Source organism: Triplophysa dalaica, chromosome 15, assembly GCF_015846415.1.
Source record: "Triplophysa dalaica isolate WHDGS20190420 chromosome 15, ASM1584641v1, whole genome shotgun sequence".
In the NCBI taxonomy this organism is placed as follows: domain Eukaryota; kingdom Metazoa; phylum Chordata; class Actinopteri; order Cypriniformes; family Nemacheilidae; genus Triplophysa; species Triplophysa dalaica.
The window spans coordinates 20,180,539-20,198,538 of NC_079556.1; the positions used below are offsets into that span (position 1 = coordinate 20,180,539).

Genomic DNA, 18,000 nt, shown 5'->3' on the forward strand with positions numbered 1-18,000 from the left:
TATGTTTAAACGGAATAACAACACCAAGCAGACATGAAGTCATTTATTTTGCTCCATTTACAATAGAAATTCAAAGTGAAAACAACAATGTTCAGAATAATTCAACACAAAAATGAGCAAATGGACCATTACCGCATTTTCATAAAAAAAGATGTACATACGGTTTGCTTACATTTTCCAGTATTGCAAATAAAACAAAAGGATGTGAAATAAATCTCTCGTAATCTAGTAATGAATCACTGGTTTAAATCTAAAAATAACAATCACCAAATACTAAAGTCAACTACAATCAGAGGTGTTGACTGTATTTAGTGTGTGACATACACACTTAACCATGGTTCTTAACCATCAAATAACCAACAGAGGTGAAAAATACTTAAGTGCAAAGAAATACTCAGCAGAGCCAAGACATGGTCAAAAATGCTGAGAAATAGGCAGCAAAGCCACAAAATACTAAGCGTAACAGAGAATCCTCATCAAAATAATGAGTAATACTAATCAGAGCAGATAAATACCCAACACAGCCGAAACGTACTCAAAAGAGTCAAGAGGTACACAAAAGTGCAGAGAAATAAATGTCAAGAAATACCGCAGAGTGAAGACAAATACTCAAAAGTGCAGTGAAAACTCAAACATGTCCAGCAATACTCAGCAGGGTAAAGACATACTAGGCAGAAATCAGCCATTGAGTACTCAACAGAGCCAGAAAATATTTAACAGAGCGGAGAAATACTCAAGAGAGCTGAAATTTGGCGAGTAGGCTGAGGTGGTCCGAAGGAAACGTTTCATTGGGAAGTCCTTTGAGTGACAAGAGAAGATCTTCAGACAGCAATGACAGACGACCGAGTAGCTTCAAACCACCACCTCTCTCTGTGGAGACAAAACATGGGCAATGACATCATGAGTCATGTGACAGCCCAATGTGACAAGTTGTTACTGTGTATCAAGAAACATGAAAATCAGTGTGAGTAATGACAAAAGCAATATCTGAAGATACTGAACACTCACTGAAAGTGAAAAAAAAGGTGATGAAAACTGCTTCGTTTTGATTGGCTGAGAAGAACAAATGACAGCGTATATAGGGCAATCAATTTAAAAAAGAATTGATTCCAAGGCGTTAAAGGAATCGACTTCTCTTTAATAACCTTCATATATTAATATGCATATTATTCTTACATATTTTTTAATACAATTTACTGATTATCGATCTGTCTATTTATATTTCTCAAGAATTTGTGTGAACACTGCTGAATAACTTTAAAAATAGTACCTGTGCTTTATTTTTGAAAACAACCTTTAAATTAGATTATTATAGATACGTTGGAATTGCAGGACAAGATCGACATATTTGGTTAAGATTTTTGTCATTAAAAACAATAAAGAATTATTACTTGTAAAAAGTGACAGCTAAGAAAAGTGTTTTGCATCTCATTAAAAAATGTATATTTTTTAATAATAAATACTAATCTGTAGTAAAACAGGGAATTGAGCAGGGATTGAAAACAGCAGCTAGGAATCAATTCTTGGAATCGATTCTAAAACCACGAACTGGAATCGACTCCAATTCTGAATGGAACATCCCAGTTTATTTGTGCATTATACCTTTCACGTGAGCAGCGTCGTGTGTCGGAGTGGAGTAGAAGATGTAGTCCACCATGGCTCCTCCCTCTGAGTTCAGTGTGGTGAGCACACAGTTGTGAGTGATGAGATGGGTGTGAGGGTAGGCTGACGTCAGTTTCAGACCGTGAAATAAAGTGTGTCTGAACCTGCCAAAAGTTCAGTTGGTATCGTAACTTCAGTCAGTACAGTGAACGTCATCTCAGACTAAACTCACCTGAAACTTAACATGTGGATCTCGTCAGGGTCTGAAGAAAGGAGAAAAGCATGAGGTACACGTGTGACTCCTCAGAAACACGAGAGACATTTTTGATATTTTGTTCACTCTCATCATGTTTAAAAGCAATAGAAATAGAGAAAATGGATTTGAAAGAGTCACAGGCACTACTGTACTGCACCTGGTGTATTGTCTGTGACTCCAGGTATAAAGTCCAAGTCTGGTGGTCGCACACATGACGCCTGACAGAATTGCAGCCGGCGAAGAAAATCATGACTGTACTGCAATTTCTCTACGGAAAGAAAGATTGAGGCACAAAACATGCTCTTATATTAATAGTTATTAAATTAACATATCTAAGACAAACAAAACCAGATCTACATGTTTTTTGGTAACGCTTTACAAAAGGTGCTATATTTTTTAACAAATAGTTAATGCCTGAGCTAACATGAACTAACAGTAAACAACACTTCTAAACCATTTATTGATCTTAGTTCATGTTAATTTCAGCATTTACTAAACTATTATTCAAATCAAATATTGTCGCTGTTAACACATTAGTTAATGCACTATGAACTAACATGAACAACTGTATTGACATTAACAAACATTAACAAGGGTGAATAAATGCTGAGAAATTCTAATGTTCATTGTTAGTTCATGTTAGTTAATGAATTTACTGCTGTTAACAAATAGCAACATATTGCAAAGTGTTATCGTTTTTAAACAAAATGAAGACCACATTAAAAATATCTCCATCACTTGTTTTGTCATCAAGCTGTTCATTCAGAAGTGCTAGAATCAACAGTTTAGTGATTCAGAGTATGTTAAATGTGTGTTCCCATTCGCCAAAGAAAGTGGGAAAAAAAGTGTTTTCCACAAAAAAGTTAATGGTGTTAAAATGACCCCATACATCACAATCACTGGGTAAAAATGTGTAAAAATAATTATTGTAAAGTCTGTGATCATTTTAATTGTATTTATTATTCATTATTTATCCGTGCACATCGTATTTTTTATTCATTTGCACATGTAATCTTTAAAGATATGATGAACTGGCCTTGTTTATTGTTTCATACTGTTGTATGAGCTCCACTTATGACATGTGCGTGATTTTTACATGTAAAAACATCAAAATCAAGAAGTAATAGGCAACTTTGAGGCAAACTCTACAAACGCTCGGTTTTGGGCGTGCCACATTATAGACTTTATAAGCAAACACCCACTGCTTTGATTGGATAGCAGTTTGCATTGTTGGAGACATCTGTGAATTTGGTTTGAGACATAATATTAGGTTACACATTAGCACCATTCACAGTTTTCGCACAGCATAAGTAACTGGAGACCACCTGTGATTTATATATGACCTCCCTGATATATGAGCCCGGCAAATCACAGAGATCCCGATTCTCACAGGCTTAAGATCACAGACAACTTCTGCAATTAATTTAAATGACTAGAGGTCCACAGGTAATACTAATATCGTGTGAGTAGAGCTCAGGGCACATCAAGTGATCTCTTACAAAGCAATAGTGACGCATAGTCCAAAAATATTTACTAGCATAAGATTGCTGTGCCGTTCCTATTGGATCCAATATTGACGGCACAGCATTGCTTTTTAATTTTAGTCTCTCCGCAAATCCTGTGTCAATCTGTGCTTTGTTCACAAAGGATTCCTTAGAGAAATGACGAAAACAAACACTTCATGTTTTCCCACATGAGCTGGAACATCTTTAAAAATAACTTTAACCATGCATTCCTAATATCGGAATCCGAAGGAAGGTTATGCAGCAACTGTATTCTTCCACAATATTTAGCTATCTTTAGAAGGCATGTTTGTTTATTGCTTGCTCGCTCAATCTGGTTCTGCGCCACTTGTGTTACTTCAGAATTATCATGTGTGAACCAGTGGGTGGGGCTAGAGAAGTAGTCGTAGGATATTCGTTCTGTGGAGTCAGTGATCATCAGATGGGTGCATTCCAGAACCTGGCGTTCGCTGTGTCTGGTGTCAATAACAGATGTAATCTCGGTAACAAGCGCGTTTTCATTTCTGACACTTACATGATGTTCGCGTGAATACAATTCCCTCTTATATAACAAAAGGTCAGGTAAAAATTTTGATTTTTAATAAAAAACGTTAACCTCCTCCCCCTCTGGAAACGACTGCTCTCTTCACTTCTGGTCACGAGGAATGGTGCGAGTGCGGGGATGCAATAACTGACTGTTGCAAACTGGCGTTCAAATCTTTCACCTTTTTTCAAGATGTCAGTGGATGAAATCAAGTCCCGACCTACATTTTGTTCTCATTTCTGAAGTCCTTTCACTTGGGCATACATCAAGATACGGAAAAAAGACAATCGCTACTTCCATTTCATGCCGACTTTAAAGGGATAGTTCACTCAAAAATGAATATTCTGTCAACCCTTTATTCACCCTCAGGTTGATAAATGTATTTGTACTGTTAAACACAGAGAAAGATATTTGTAAGAATGTTAGCAATTTTCAATTGACATCATCCACTATTAGGAAACATATATTGTTTATATGCTATATATATACTGACTATACTTTGTTCTGTTGAAAACAAAGTGAGATATTTTGAAGACTTTAGGAACACAAACAGTTCTGGGGTACCTTTGACTACCATTACATTTTTACAACTATGATAGTCAATGATGTCACAGAATTGAAAATTGCTAATATTCTTCCAAATATCTTTCTCGATGTTTATCAGAACAAAGTTATTTAAACAGGTATGAAATGACATGTGGGTGAGCAAATGATGAGAAATTTCTCATTTTTGAATGAACTATCACATTAACAAGCCAAACAAAAGTGAGAGAGAATCATTTACATTTAATCATTTAGCAGATGGTTTAATCCAAAGTGATTTACAAATGAGATAAACAATCGAAGAAATTGGAACGACAAAAAAGCATAAAAACTGGTGTCATATAGCCCAACACGGTATACAAAGCTATTGAAACACAATTTGCATATTTTCCAGAAATGTCAAAGTAACCTCGGGGTGTCAATTGACCTCAGACATAGTTAAAAAAAATTAACACAATGTTATTGTACGATATTATACACTGTAAATGATCCTTTAAAACACAAGTTTGATTTACGGAAAGTCGTTTCGTGCTTTGTTTTTCCTCCAAATGAAAACAAAATTTGTCCCAGGTTTGCTGTTGGCTTCTGTGACACTCACCTGGGCCGCTGGTCCTCGGGTCAGAATAAACCGCATACTGACAGTTTTCATTGATGCCGAGTTTGTCCGGCCACAGCGGCTCGAAAATCCTACTTTGATGAAATTTACTAGACAAATCCACCTGACCTGAAACCTGTCGACACAAACTAAAGATTATTCCTGAGAAATAAATGGCGTATCTGACTGGATGAGACACATTTTAAGCTGTTTTAATAACTGACAAGCAAACACCATGAGGCTACATTGACACTGCACATCTTGTTTATGTGACATGACATAAATGTGACCCTCACCATCCAGGCAGGTAAGCCAAGGTAGTAGAGCTCCCCGCTGGTGATGAACTTCAGCAGAAGTGAGTTGGGTAATGCGTTAAAATCTCCACACAGAACAACCTCACAACTTCTACCTTGACTTTCACATTTCTTCATCATCATGTCAATCTCAGCCAACACGATGGCCAGCTGTGCCAGCTTCACGTCACCTCTCCTGGGGTTAAACAGCAGGTGCGTGTTTGCCACACATATGGGACTGAGAGCTTCCCCCTGCTCTGTGATTGGCTGAAGGAGCAACACAATGCCCACGTTGTCACGGTTCAGCAGCTCGCAGTCGGGTCGGTAAAACTCAAGCAGGTTGACGGAGAGTTGAGTAAAACGCTCGCTCTGGTAACACAAAGCGCAGCCGTCCGTTCTGCTACCGGTGCGTCGCTTATAGATGCAGGTGTATCCTGAGAAAACACAATCCACTTCCATAAACAAACAAAACCGACATAACATGACGGTGTGAACCCATGTTGGTGATTTTAAACATGAATTCTGAATGAAACTCATGAAAAAGGACATTAAGATCGCTATTGAGATGAACATGTCATATTAATTTTCAGTCAAGTCTACTGTAGCTGTCGTTTCATGAACAGATGTCACAACAGAATTAATGTTGAGTTTTGAGAAGAAGAGCGTCACCTCACCCATCTCAATAAGGACAGAATACATCTGCTCCTGAAAGTGATTCTCCTGAACTTCTTGAAGACACAGAATCTGTACACATCAAGACAAGAATCACAACTGCATTCACGAAAATTGCATATGACGTAGAGGTTTACTGTAAATTGATAGAAAAAAAACGGATTCACAAAACATTTTCAAGAAAATTCTTCTCAACTGCTCATTTTTTTCTTAAATTCTAATGTAAGAAAAAACATAAGGAATATTTTGTAATCCCGGAAAAAAAATCCCAACATTAATTTTCCAAGAATCTAAATTCTTGAAATATAAACTTTGATAAACATCATCTTTAAATTATGATTCAAGCTTTGATTTTTAACGTTAGCGATCGCTAACGTGCGATCGCTAAAGTCGTTTAACACATCACACGCTAATATATTTACATGAGAATGTGAGGGGCGGTATTTAAACAAATAAAACGTATTGTATAGATGATGAGATGAATCTACTGTTACCTCAGGAGAAGGTGAATATAATCGTTAACAAAGCGTATTACTTGGAATATTTCAATAAAATAAAAGTCTATGTGAACCGGAAGCTGCGATTGTTTTTACCTTCCTATTCTGACACATATATGTCTGAAAAGGAATCTCAAAGGAGACAATTAGTGGGCGTGGCATGCATTTCTCACTGCAAATTGATTGGATGTGTAAAAACAGCTGTTGATTTTAAAATGAAACTGGCAGCAGACTGACAGCTGAGGGGAGGAGTTAACAGATGCACCAGCAAAGCTGTCTAGTTTACTTCATTTGAGATGGATAGTCATTTCGGGGCGGAAGTGCATTATGGGTTTTAATTGAAAATTATGTGAGTCCAAGAATTTAAAAAAGAAAATGACCCACATTCATAAGCTATTTACTATAAATGCTGCAATATTTCCTGGAAAAATAAGTACTGTTATTTTTCTTTTACTGGGACTTTAAGAACAATCTTAAGTGCAGTTTCATGAATCACTCTGAATGTTTAACTTTGTTTGTGGTATGGACTCATAATTCTCTTCAATCCAGAACAATCTTTATAATTATAGTTATTGTCACTGGTGTGAATGCCACAAACCCACTTTTTCATTAAGTAGGGAAATCACAAGTCTAAGACGTATGAATAGTGTGTTTTTAGTTCTACATTTCATATTTTGCGTTTCATCATTAATTAATTGTCACAAATGACTGCGATTTAATCTAAACCTTAAATCGTAAATTGTCACTTGGAGAATAAGATACATTTAACATCTTTAAATATTTCAGAAATGTAATAAATGACAAAAATTATCTTTCAGAAATGTGCAAATTCAGTAATTATTCAGCAAATTTTCAAATAACTTAAATAAACTGATTAAGTAAGACTCTAATGATGAAGAAATGTAATTAAAACAGTAAGTGCAGAGACCGATGGTCGGTACATAATAAACCCCATTATAATCAGTAATTATGCACCCATGCTTGATGCGGTTCCATATGACAAGACAAATGCCTCATTCTTAAATGGATTCTATTGTCTTTTATTGTGTCGCATGCCGTCGCTCATGTCCGGTGTACATGAATGAGTTTGTATTGACGTACATCAGGCATCCAGACGCGCAGCTCCCGCAGGAGGAGATGAAATCTGTATTCCCACACCAACATCTCCCCCTGACAGTGTGTGTAGAGTTCTGGATGAGCCTCCAGCAGATCCTGAGCCAGAATGTTGTAAGACATGATGCTGAATTCAAAGAGGTCCACACACGGCTCACCACAGGCTTCACTCAGGTCCTCCCATAGCCTCCACGTCACTGGAAAAGAGAAATGAACACATATTTAGCCAACAGAACTATGAAAAACCACAGAAATATGTTGGGACTAAAAATTGTCCAATTGTCTTGAATGCACTTGAATGTGTTGGACTAAACCATTAGGAAAAAACATCATTCAAATCAGTCTTTCTTTTTTACGTTGGAATGCAAAATTCATTTCAAGCTAACATTATGAGAAACTCTCTATTCACTAGTAGGTGTTTTTCTGATGCTCCCACCTTCAATATTGTTATCGTCTTGAAACGCAGGATAGTAGCTGAGTGCCGGAAACTGCACATAAGGGCAAAAACACACGTCTGACAGTCCCAAACCTGTTGGAAAATGCCAACCGATGGGCTCTTTTGCTGTCTGAATGCCGTGAGAATCCACAAGTAGCGCCCTCAAATCAAACACGGGATGGCTGGTCATGAACTGAGCTTCACTTTCAGAGTAACAAGCCCTGGGATGTTCTTCTTCATCATCATCATCTTCACGCATGTGGGAGTCTGTTTCAGCAGTCGCATCCGTTCCTTCATCACTTACGTGAAGTTTTGCTGTTAGATCCAGAGACCCGCTGCTCACAACAGCATGGTCCGGTTCGCTCTCGGCTGAGGTCGTGTCATCCAGGCTGTGCGGAGGCTCTTGGATGAAATTGACCACGGCGGCACAGTCGCTAGTTATTTCCTCACAACCGTCCACTGATGATGCTGTGATCTCAGCTTCTGTTGCCATCAAAGCCACATCATTGATGTCCTCCAAACCCTCCGCCAGTTCTGAGCGGCACTTGTGTTCACTGGTGTTCTCCTCCGTCACTGATTGCGTGTCGTCACACATCACCTCCTCATCCAGCTCGTCCTCTCGCCTCCTCTGCGTTTCACCTACCGTCTCCTCGCTGTCCGGAGGAGCTTGTCCCTGCGCCATTCCACAGGTGTGTTCCCTCTCCGTGCCTTCTGGGCCGGGAATGATGCGCGTTGTGCGGTTGCAGTGCTGTAACAGATCCGTCTTAAGCTCCGGAAGCCGTCTGTAAGGAGCTCCACAAACATCCCCAACCTCTCTGCCATTAATGTACGCACACGGTGTCGTCCGCCACAGTCCTGTCAAGAGAAATATAAACGTGACACATGCATCTGTTTAGGAGGAGAACAAAGATTAAAACTATAGATAAACGCACTTCTCGTATTTCAGAGAACCAATGTATACACATCCGAAAGTAAAATGACTTTGATTGCATGTACCATAAATGAATGAAGACTGCCACTCATCTCTTTATTTACGTTTATCTGCATTTAACAAAACAAGCAACTTAAATAATCAAACAAATAGGATACATGACCCCTTAAATGCTCCAGGATCTCTTCAAACAACCCACATAACAGAATGTGACGACAGCGCGCTTTACTATTATTACTATGAGGGTGAATACATGACGCGTGTAAATTGCGATCAGCTGTAGCGGTCGCTGGCTTCCGTTTCTATGGTTACCAGCGACATTCGTCGTCGTTTCAGTATATCAAACCATACACTTTAAACGCTCCTGTTAGGTAAATAAATCGAAACTTGGCTTATTTTGTCTTGTTCACCTCGTTCAACTCTCTCAGACACACACATGAGTGCAGTGGTTTATTTGGACGCGCATCTTTCTCAACACAAACAAGTGACGAAGAGTTTAAACTTTCTGTCAGCGTGTTCACGACAAGAGTTTTACCTGAGACGCGTCCGATCAGCCTCGTCAAAGGAAACAGCACGATGTAGATCAGACTGGCAATCATGTTTCACTTAAAACTTTGATAGGGACGCTGGGCTCGCTGCGGTGACGCCATCGGCGTGACGTCAACACGCGCGTGCCGTGCACCGGTACATCAGAGCGTACGTTTTTGATTATTATTTATGCGTTTATATATTATTGAGGCTGTGACCGAAATCGCCCACTATACCCTCAGTCACTATTCCCTACATTAGTTCACTAACGTAGTCCACTTTATGAGCGGGTGAAAATGAGTGAGTAAATTTGGACACTCGGTGCGCCGGAAATGCTGCGGGCGCCATCTTCTGCCGAGACGCGGGAATTCATTCAGCGCGAGCATCAAGATAGATGGCTAGCAGCTAAAGTTAGTGTTAGTGTTAAGGTTTATTTCGTCTTTTCTTTTACATTTTGATTATATATGATTTTCTAAATAAAGAAAACGTGAGAGACATACAGTGTTATGGCTGACAAAAATGATCTTGGCTGTGTGTTTTCTGGAGGCAGGGATTAAAGACAATTTTAATAAACATTTGTGTTACCATAGTTTTACTGTAAATATCATGATGCCGTCTCAAAAAGGCACAAAATCACTTTCATGCTTTGTCTTCACTGTTCAACTCGTGTAAAGAAAAAGTAAATACATAAAGGAGCTTGCAAAAAGCAGCATTACCATTTAGCTTCTTTCAAATTACACTTAATGAGCTCGTCACTTTTTATTTAGACAAACTTAATATTTGGACGTATAAGAATGAACTTGGCATTTAACCACAATGTCAAGAGATGATGGTGGACTTCAGGAGGATACAGGAGGTCGGCCACGCCCCCTTACATCAACAGATCTGCTGTAGAAAGACTCAAGAGCATCAAGTTGTTTGGTGTGCTGTCCTCATCTCTTCACACCACAATCTGCTCATCAGCGGCTCTGTTTCTTATGAAGACTTGAGGGGTTTGGTCTCCCTCACAAAGTCCTCACTGAACTTCTACAGATGCAGTGAGGGCATTCTGACCAGGTGTGTGACTGTCTGGTTTTGGCAGCTGTTCTTTTCTCGACCGCAGCTGTATTCATCATTGACAAAAAACTATCATCACTACAGGACATTTTATATTTTGATGTCAGAGGAACCCACCAAATGGTGCATTCAGTCCAGAATCATCAGACTGAAGAATAGTTTTTGCCTGCTGACCATCAGAACCCTGAACAAACTGTAACACAAGCTCAACTGTATCAAATTTACAGACTGCTCTGTGTCTGTATACACACCATTGTAGATAGTGTTAAGCTTTTGCAATATCAATCTTAAAAATGTTGGATGAAATCAACCCAGCGTTGGGTCAAAAATGGACAAACCCAACCGTTGGGTTATGAACCTATGCAGGGTTGTTTCAAATATACCCAATATTTTTTTTAATTATAATTCACTCTAAAAATGGTTGGGTTAATTATAAAGGTATAATGCTGGCTTGAGTCCATTGGGTTGTTTTGTTGGGTTATTTTTCCACATGTTAAACCCTTTTGGGTTGTTTTAGTTGTCCAGTTGCTGGGTAAAATCTGCTGGGATATTGTAATGGGTTGCTTCTGCCCGCCACTGTTGTGCTCTGCAACTTTAATTTCTAAAGAACAAAGGGGCAAAGTCACTGTTTGGAGAAATTTGAAGGTACGTTTTAAATAAATATTTATTAAAACAAGCAGAATTTGTAACAGTTTGTAAGGCAACGGTGTCTACACTAACATTATTGATGTGATTTAGACCACCAACAACTGTCACCTCAGATCGCCTTTACATAAATTGACAGGCATGGTCCTGTTAACGACTTGAACACAGCAGCAGATCTTCCTCTCCGGGCGCGGGTTGTCACAGACACGCATTAGCAAAAACACAGTGTGGCAGCTCGCCCCCCGAATAGAGAGCCTGGGGGTCGAGGCAGCAACCGCAAAAGGTATCCAGGCAGACGAATCCCGATTTGAGAACGCTCATAATCTCAAACATAAATTGTTCATTTCTGCAATCTTTGATGTTTCTTTGTTCTGCAGTTTAGTGTTCACTCAATGATAACGTGGAGGAGATATCCATTCAATTGAGAATTGTGTTTATCTTTGAATTTACTAAATAAATATAAACAATACTTTGAAACCATCATTGTATTTACATTTACATTTAGACATTTAGCATACGCTTTTATCCAAAGCGACTTACAAAGAGTTTAGGAGCAATAAGCGAAAGTTCATACAGGAGCCATAATACATTAAGTGCCAATACAAAGTTACTGGTTTCAACAAAAGCTAGACCACTACCTGTTGAGAGAAAGGATTAGTGTATTATTATTATTATTTTTTCAAATTTAAATCCCAAATTAACATTCCACATCAATGCTTATATATTGTAATTCAGTATTTGTTATAACAGTAAACTCTAGTATATTATAGGAATTACTACACTTAATGTTATAATGTATATGATAGTATTCTATAGTGTTAACTATTGTAATTTTATAAACTTCAATAAATACTGTAGTGTACATTTGAGGATTTGAGTTTTGTAACTAGTGAAAATAGTACCATGGTCGTAACCACTAAAACTGCATTAAATGACTTATGCAATGAACAGATGCCAAGATGTTAAGATATTGTGGTCATTTCTGTCCACTGTCTGTTTTATTTTTCCCTCATGAAAGTCAGATATTAAATTGAATATTACTGTTGTATTGCTTAAAAGATAATATGATTGAAATTTGTATGGAAAATCTCAATAGAAAAAATACAGATCATCTTTTCTGTTATTTTCAATCGTTTTTTCCATTTTTAATTTCATCCAAATAAATGCAAATAGAAACAATGTTTTTATTTGAAATTTGGGTGCAATGTTGTTAGTAGTTCACAGAACGAAACAAAAATGATCATATATCTTTAACTGCTAATTTTTTTTGATAATATGTAGTTGTTTTTCACACATTTTACATGTCTTGTGTTTCAATGCAATGTGATGATTTTAATATTTTTTTATCGGAACGCATTAATCAACTGAAAGCAATATTACTGTAAGAAATCTAAACTGTTTAAAGAGACTTTGGTAAGTTGAGGATCTCACTGTCATACATGTTTGATGAGTTTCTCTCTCTCAGTTCAGTATCACATGTTAAACTGTTGCTAAGACACAACCAGCCTGAAACAGAGAACACAAAATACATTGAATAACTCTAGCTGAAGGATGAGAGGTGATGATATGAATGTTAATCTTCTCTCTTTAGATTCTCTCAGTTTGATTGAAGATTCAGATCATGTGATGGTGGATGATGAATGTGACACAGACGCTGGAGGTAACGTGAACGTTTGGATCAAATCCCCTTTATCAAGTGTTGTAATATGTGAGGTGCACTTGTGTTTGTCTGTCAGAGGTGAAGCACAGTGTGAAGGATGTGCCGTCTACTGGAGAATTATACCTGCAGGCGTGTAAACTGGTCGGTGTGGTGCCCGTCAGATATTTTCTCAGACATCTGGGCTGTGACACCATTAATATGAATCATCATGGACTGGGTCCTCTGGGAGGGAAAGCTCTGGCCATCGCTCTTGTGGTGAGAATGAGTGTTGTTGTTTTTATTTTTGGTGTTTATGTAATCTTATATATTTGTGTGTGTATAGACAGACATGAACATCACAACCCTACAGCTCGCTGATAACTGTCTGTCGGCTGAAGGAGCCAGATATCTCACCCAGATGCTGAGGGCCAACTTCACTATCCAACATCTTGTAAGTGTGTCAGTTTGTTTACTTCTCAGACTTTATAAAACATTCAAATCTACTTATCATCTTCTCACAGGATCTTTCAAACAATAACCTGCAGTCTGCCGGTGCTGAATGTGTTGCTAAAATGCTCCTGGAAAACATTTCCATCAAATCATTAAAACTTTCAGGTATTTTGTGCATCTTTACTTCTCATTCGCTCTGACCATGATGTTTATTGTGATGATGGTGTTTGGTGAAACAGGGAATAAATTTGCTGAAGATGATGCCAGATGGTTCGCAGACACTTTTGCGGTGAGTTGAAATACAAATCTTCCAGCTTGTCGTTGTTACCAAATAAAACACGATGTCTCTGTGTTTTCAGAGCAACTACAGAGTCAAGGAGCTGGATCTGAGTCACAATCACTTCAGCCTTAGAGGAGGAGAACATCTGGGTCAAATGATAGGTGAGAATATAGAAAATATACTTGTGAAGGCATAAATGTGTGTCAAACTTCACAATGAAGATAATCTTTGTTCAGCCAACAATGATGGTTTGGAGGTTCTTGATCTCAGCTGGAATCGTCTGAGAATGAAGGGAGCTGTAGCTTTCTGTGCCGGATTAAAGGTGAACAAACACAGTAACACATCAAAGCACAGGTGAAATTGTTTCTTCAGCAGAACAGTAAAAAAGATTTGTACAGGAAAAAACACAACACATTTCTATTTCTAACTGAACAATGTCTAATACTTGACCTTGGAATGAAACGGTTGCCTTTTGTCGTCAGACTCCATCAAGATCTCAAGCATATCTTCCGTTACCTTTCGAAGGAATTTAACACTGCATCATGGAATGACTCTATGGTAGACTCCAGAAATAGCATGTGAAACCAAATTGGTCTGCTTAATGACTTGAAGACAGCAGCAGGCGCTGGTAGTCACAGACAGGCAGCAGCAAAACACAGCAACCGCAGAAGGCATCCAGGCAGGTTAATCCTGATTTAAGATTATGACTGTTCTCAAATCAGAAGAAGCTCTTATGCATTACATCAAACTTGCACTTCACACAGTCAAAGTCGAGAGGCTAACTCCTTTAGTGCAATTACAAAAAAGGTGGAAAAGCTACTTAAACAATTGGTTCTCTGCATGATAGAGAAGGGTTATAAGATTTTCAGAAGGGTGTTTTCCTCCAATGTGGACCCCAAACAAGCTTGGGTGCTAGAAAGAGAAGTTTTGTCTCTCTTAGTGAAAGGCTCCATAGACTATGTTTCCCTGCACACCAGACAGGGTTTTACAGCTGGTACTTTATATTTCTGAAGAAGGATGGAGGGCTTAGGCCCATTTTAGATCTGAGACATCTCAACAAATCTCTGAGTTGACAAATTCAACATGCACACTATTCGTATTATTGTGGCCAGAATCAGATCTGAAGACTGGTTCACTACAAAAGACTTGAGAAAAAAGACTACTTATCCATTCTTCCTGACCTTCGGAAGTTGTTCAGGAAGCTGATTTGCATTGCTTCCTCTTCCTATTTACGCCTTCCGGGATTCCCATCACAAATTATCACTCTCCGCCATCACGACTGTAAATCACCTGTTAGTTTAACACTCCATTTCAGGCGCTGCTGGCCTTCATAAAGTTATTCCATGATGCAGTGTCTCATTCCCTATCTCAGAGAACCATGGCTACAGCAGTAACCTGAGACTTTCTTCTGTTATATTATTTTGTTATAATGCAGGAGAGTATTTTTTATAATTTATTTTCAGGTCAACAGCACTCTGAAACATTTGGATCTGTCCTGGAACGGCTTCAGCAATGAAGGGGCTTTAGCTTTAGGTGAAGCCCTGAAATTCAACAACACATTAGTGCATCTGAACCTGAACAACAACCGCATAACAGATGAGGGTGTGAGCATGCTCTGTAAGGGTCTGGAGGCCAACGACACGCTGCGAGTGCTGAAGGTCCGTCTGATAGATCTCTGGTCTGTCTGACTGCACTTAACATAAGTTTGTGTAGTTTTAAAACTGTAGTGTTTGTGAGCAAAATGACTCGATATCATGTCAATGATATTCCAGCTAGTTAGACCTTAATTAGAATTCTTCAATACAAATGCATGCTTAACACGTCAATTTGACATATAAAAATGAATGTTTGTGATAAAATCAGAGCTAAATATGGGTTGTGTTGTATTCTATAAACTGGAGTTGTGGTATTTTTTCAGCTGGCGTATAACTCATTGACAGTGGAGGGGGCTTTAACTCTCATAAATGTCATCAAGAAAACGTCTAAAAGTGCCATTGAGGAGCTCAACATATGTGTGAGTCATTTACAACATCGTACCAACACTCTACATTTATAACTAACAAACAATCTTTCATGTGTATTGATATTTCTAAAAAGATATGTGAATGATGTCCATCTGTGGACTGTCCATCTGTTTCTGTGTGTGTTTGTGTAGAACGTGCTGGTGAATGAGAACTTCGTCCAGTTGTTAGAGTTGATCTGTCAGGAGCGTCTCAGTCTGGAGGTTCAGTATGGAGGTGTCGGGGGATTCATCGCCAAAAAACCTCGCAAGCGCACAGACCCCATGAAGATCATTCAGGTACTAAACTCTAACTGAACCACTTTTATTTCTTAAGTGTGTCTGACATTCATGTGACGTGATGTTATTTTCAGGACTATCTTGATCAGCGGAAGCTTCGTCTGTGGGATTTCTTCCGTCACATTGATAAGGACGGAACCATGAGAGTGTCTGTCGTGGACTTCAGAAAGGCTGTTCAGGTTTAAAGCTGTGTCATCTTTCACAAACATTAATTCTGTTAAGAGATGAATATTTACTCATTGCCTGTATTAAGCAGCATTAATGTGTTGTTTTACTATTTTCTGTGACCCGTCAGCAATCCACTATCCCGCTGGAGAAATTTCAGATTGAGGAACTGATTCAGAGGCTGGACAGAGACGGCACAGGCATTGTGGATTACAGGTGTGATCTCTCTTACATCACACGTGGACGTTTCACATTAAAAATCAACTTTTATGATGATGTCATTAATCATGAGCTCTGATGTCTCTAACTGTAGTCCACTGACAGACAGATTTCTGTATTCTAGAGGCTTGGCGGACACGCGGAAGCAGATGATGCGAGATCACCGTCGGCAGCTGAGGAAAGTGGAGTCTCGACAGAAGAAGGAGAAACAGAAGAGCGACAGAATCCTGAAGACCTTCGAGAGCGCCGTGGAGGCAGTGACCCCTCGCAGCTCCATGATAATCTCACCCAGCGGTGCCAGAGAAGACTGGACCGGCCCGCGGCACTTCTCTGCCACCCCGCTGAGCTCCTGGCATCACATTATCATGTCCAACAGCAGCCGTTACTCCGTCCAGAATATGAGCAGCGAGCACGTCCACCTGCCCATGATAGGCGGCGCCACGCCATACAAACCTCCCAGCTCAGCGGACGTGCGCTCGTATTCCCAACCCAACCTCTCCTCCAGCGGCACCAAACCCGCCATCAGCAAACCGACATCAGCTCAGAGGATTCACTCCACATCTAACCCTAGTGTGATGAGTCCCACAGCTAACCTGACCCGCTCCAGACCTGCAATAAACACTCAAGACGCCGCTAAAGCAGGAGTTAAGAGCAAAAAGAAGAAGAAAAGGAAAGATGTCATTTCAAAAGGAAAAAGTGAAACTAATGCATGAAAGCTGTTCAGATCAGAATACATTCATGTCTTATCATTTCAAGATGTGTTTGCTTCAATTCATTACATCTGGAAATGAATTACATTAAAAGAGCACACTGGATGCATTCTAGTAGTATGCTAGTAGGCTATATCTACAAATAAATAATTTGAAATAAGGGTTAGGGTTTTGGTGTACAAACTTTGTGACAAACACACCTTTTCATTATACAAAAAAGTTACATTAGACAAAATCACATCAATAAGAAATTGTTGTTGACCATACAGAGTGATTACCAGATAAAATGCATCACCTATCTCCATAACACGCCAGTCGATGAAATTTTTTAACACATTATAAGATATCTCTCATTTTCTAAAACAGCTTTTACATCTAAGAAGATTTAAATGGTTAAATATCACAGAAAAAACTAAAGATTCCTGTCAGGCAGCTATTAAAATAATGTGCTCATCAGTAAAGGCTGTAAATGCAGATACTGTATATGTTGTAGGTCTGTTAAATAATTAGTGATTTGGTAACTGTCAACAAGTACCGAGTCATTTTAAGATATTATGTATATATATATATATTATATATATATATTCCATGTATTATTCCCAGTGTGTGTCAAGCACTTAACCCTCTGACAAGGGGTGACTAGCCGAACTTTAGAATACCAAGCTTAACTGTAGAATACATCTCTTCAGTACAAACCTTATGTGCTCCCACAAAACATAGAGCAGTGGTTTTAAATCCTGGTCCTCGGGACCCACTAACACATAGTCACTTTCGAATGAGGTAATAAATGCGATTAAGATGTTTACATATCTGCTACTACGATTTAAATCAGCATACGCCACATGTGTGATTATGATCTTAATGGCATTATTTAGATCTAAATATTGTTTACATGAGGTCAAGTGTCATCGCAATATTGCATAAATCGCATTATAATCGCATTATAAGGGTGCATGTAAACAAAGTCAGAGATGTTTAATGCTGAGCTTGAGAAATCTGCTTGAGCAATCCCCTGACACTGGTGG

General features: G+C 38.8%; 2 protein-coding genes across 3 annotated transcripts; one reads left to right on the top strand and one right to left on the bottom strand.

Moving 5' to 3' along the window:
* Positions 1–28: 28 nt before the first annotated feature.
* Positions 29–9,867, bottom strand: angel1 (angel homolog 1 (Drosophila)). 2 transcript variants are annotated; one of them, XM_056768422.1, is made up of 10 exons: positions 9,520–9,867; positions 8,054–8,908; positions 7,606–7,814; positions 6,010–6,079; positions 5,339–5,769; positions 5,046–5,178; positions 2,016–2,126; positions 1,835–1,865; positions 1,603–1,766; positions 29–870 (listed from the first exon to the last, which is right to left on the bottom strand). In XM_056768422.1, exons 1-10 carry the CDS (start codon positions 9,581–9,583, stop codon positions 734–736), a joined length of 2,205 nt encoding a protein of 734 aa, XP_056624400.1. In that variant the 5' UTR covers positions 9,584–9,867; the 3' UTR covers positions 29–733. The 2 variants fall into 2 exon arrangements, with proteins under 2 accessions (XP_056624400.1, XP_056624401.1); XM_056768423.1 differs by lacking the exon at positions 9,520–9,867 and adding an exon at positions 9,050–9,227.
* A 2,897-nt stretch (positions 9,868–12,764) lies between these two features.
* On the top strand, positions 12,765–16,978 carry LOC130436777 (leucine-rich repeat-containing protein 74A). The gene is made up of 13 exons (XM_056767728.1): positions 12,765–12,911; positions 12,952–13,128; positions 13,196–13,303; positions 13,374–13,467; positions 13,542–13,591; positions 13,662–13,743; positions 13,819–13,904; positions 15,046–15,240; positions 15,501–15,596; positions 15,738–15,881; positions 15,956–16,060; positions 16,177–16,262; positions 16,390–16,978. The coding sequence occupies exons 1-13, from the start codon at positions 12,765–12,767 to the stop codon at positions 16,976–16,978; spliced, it is 1,959 nt and encodes a 652-aa protein (XP_056623706.1).
* Positions 16,979–18,000: the final 1,022 nt, after the last annotated feature.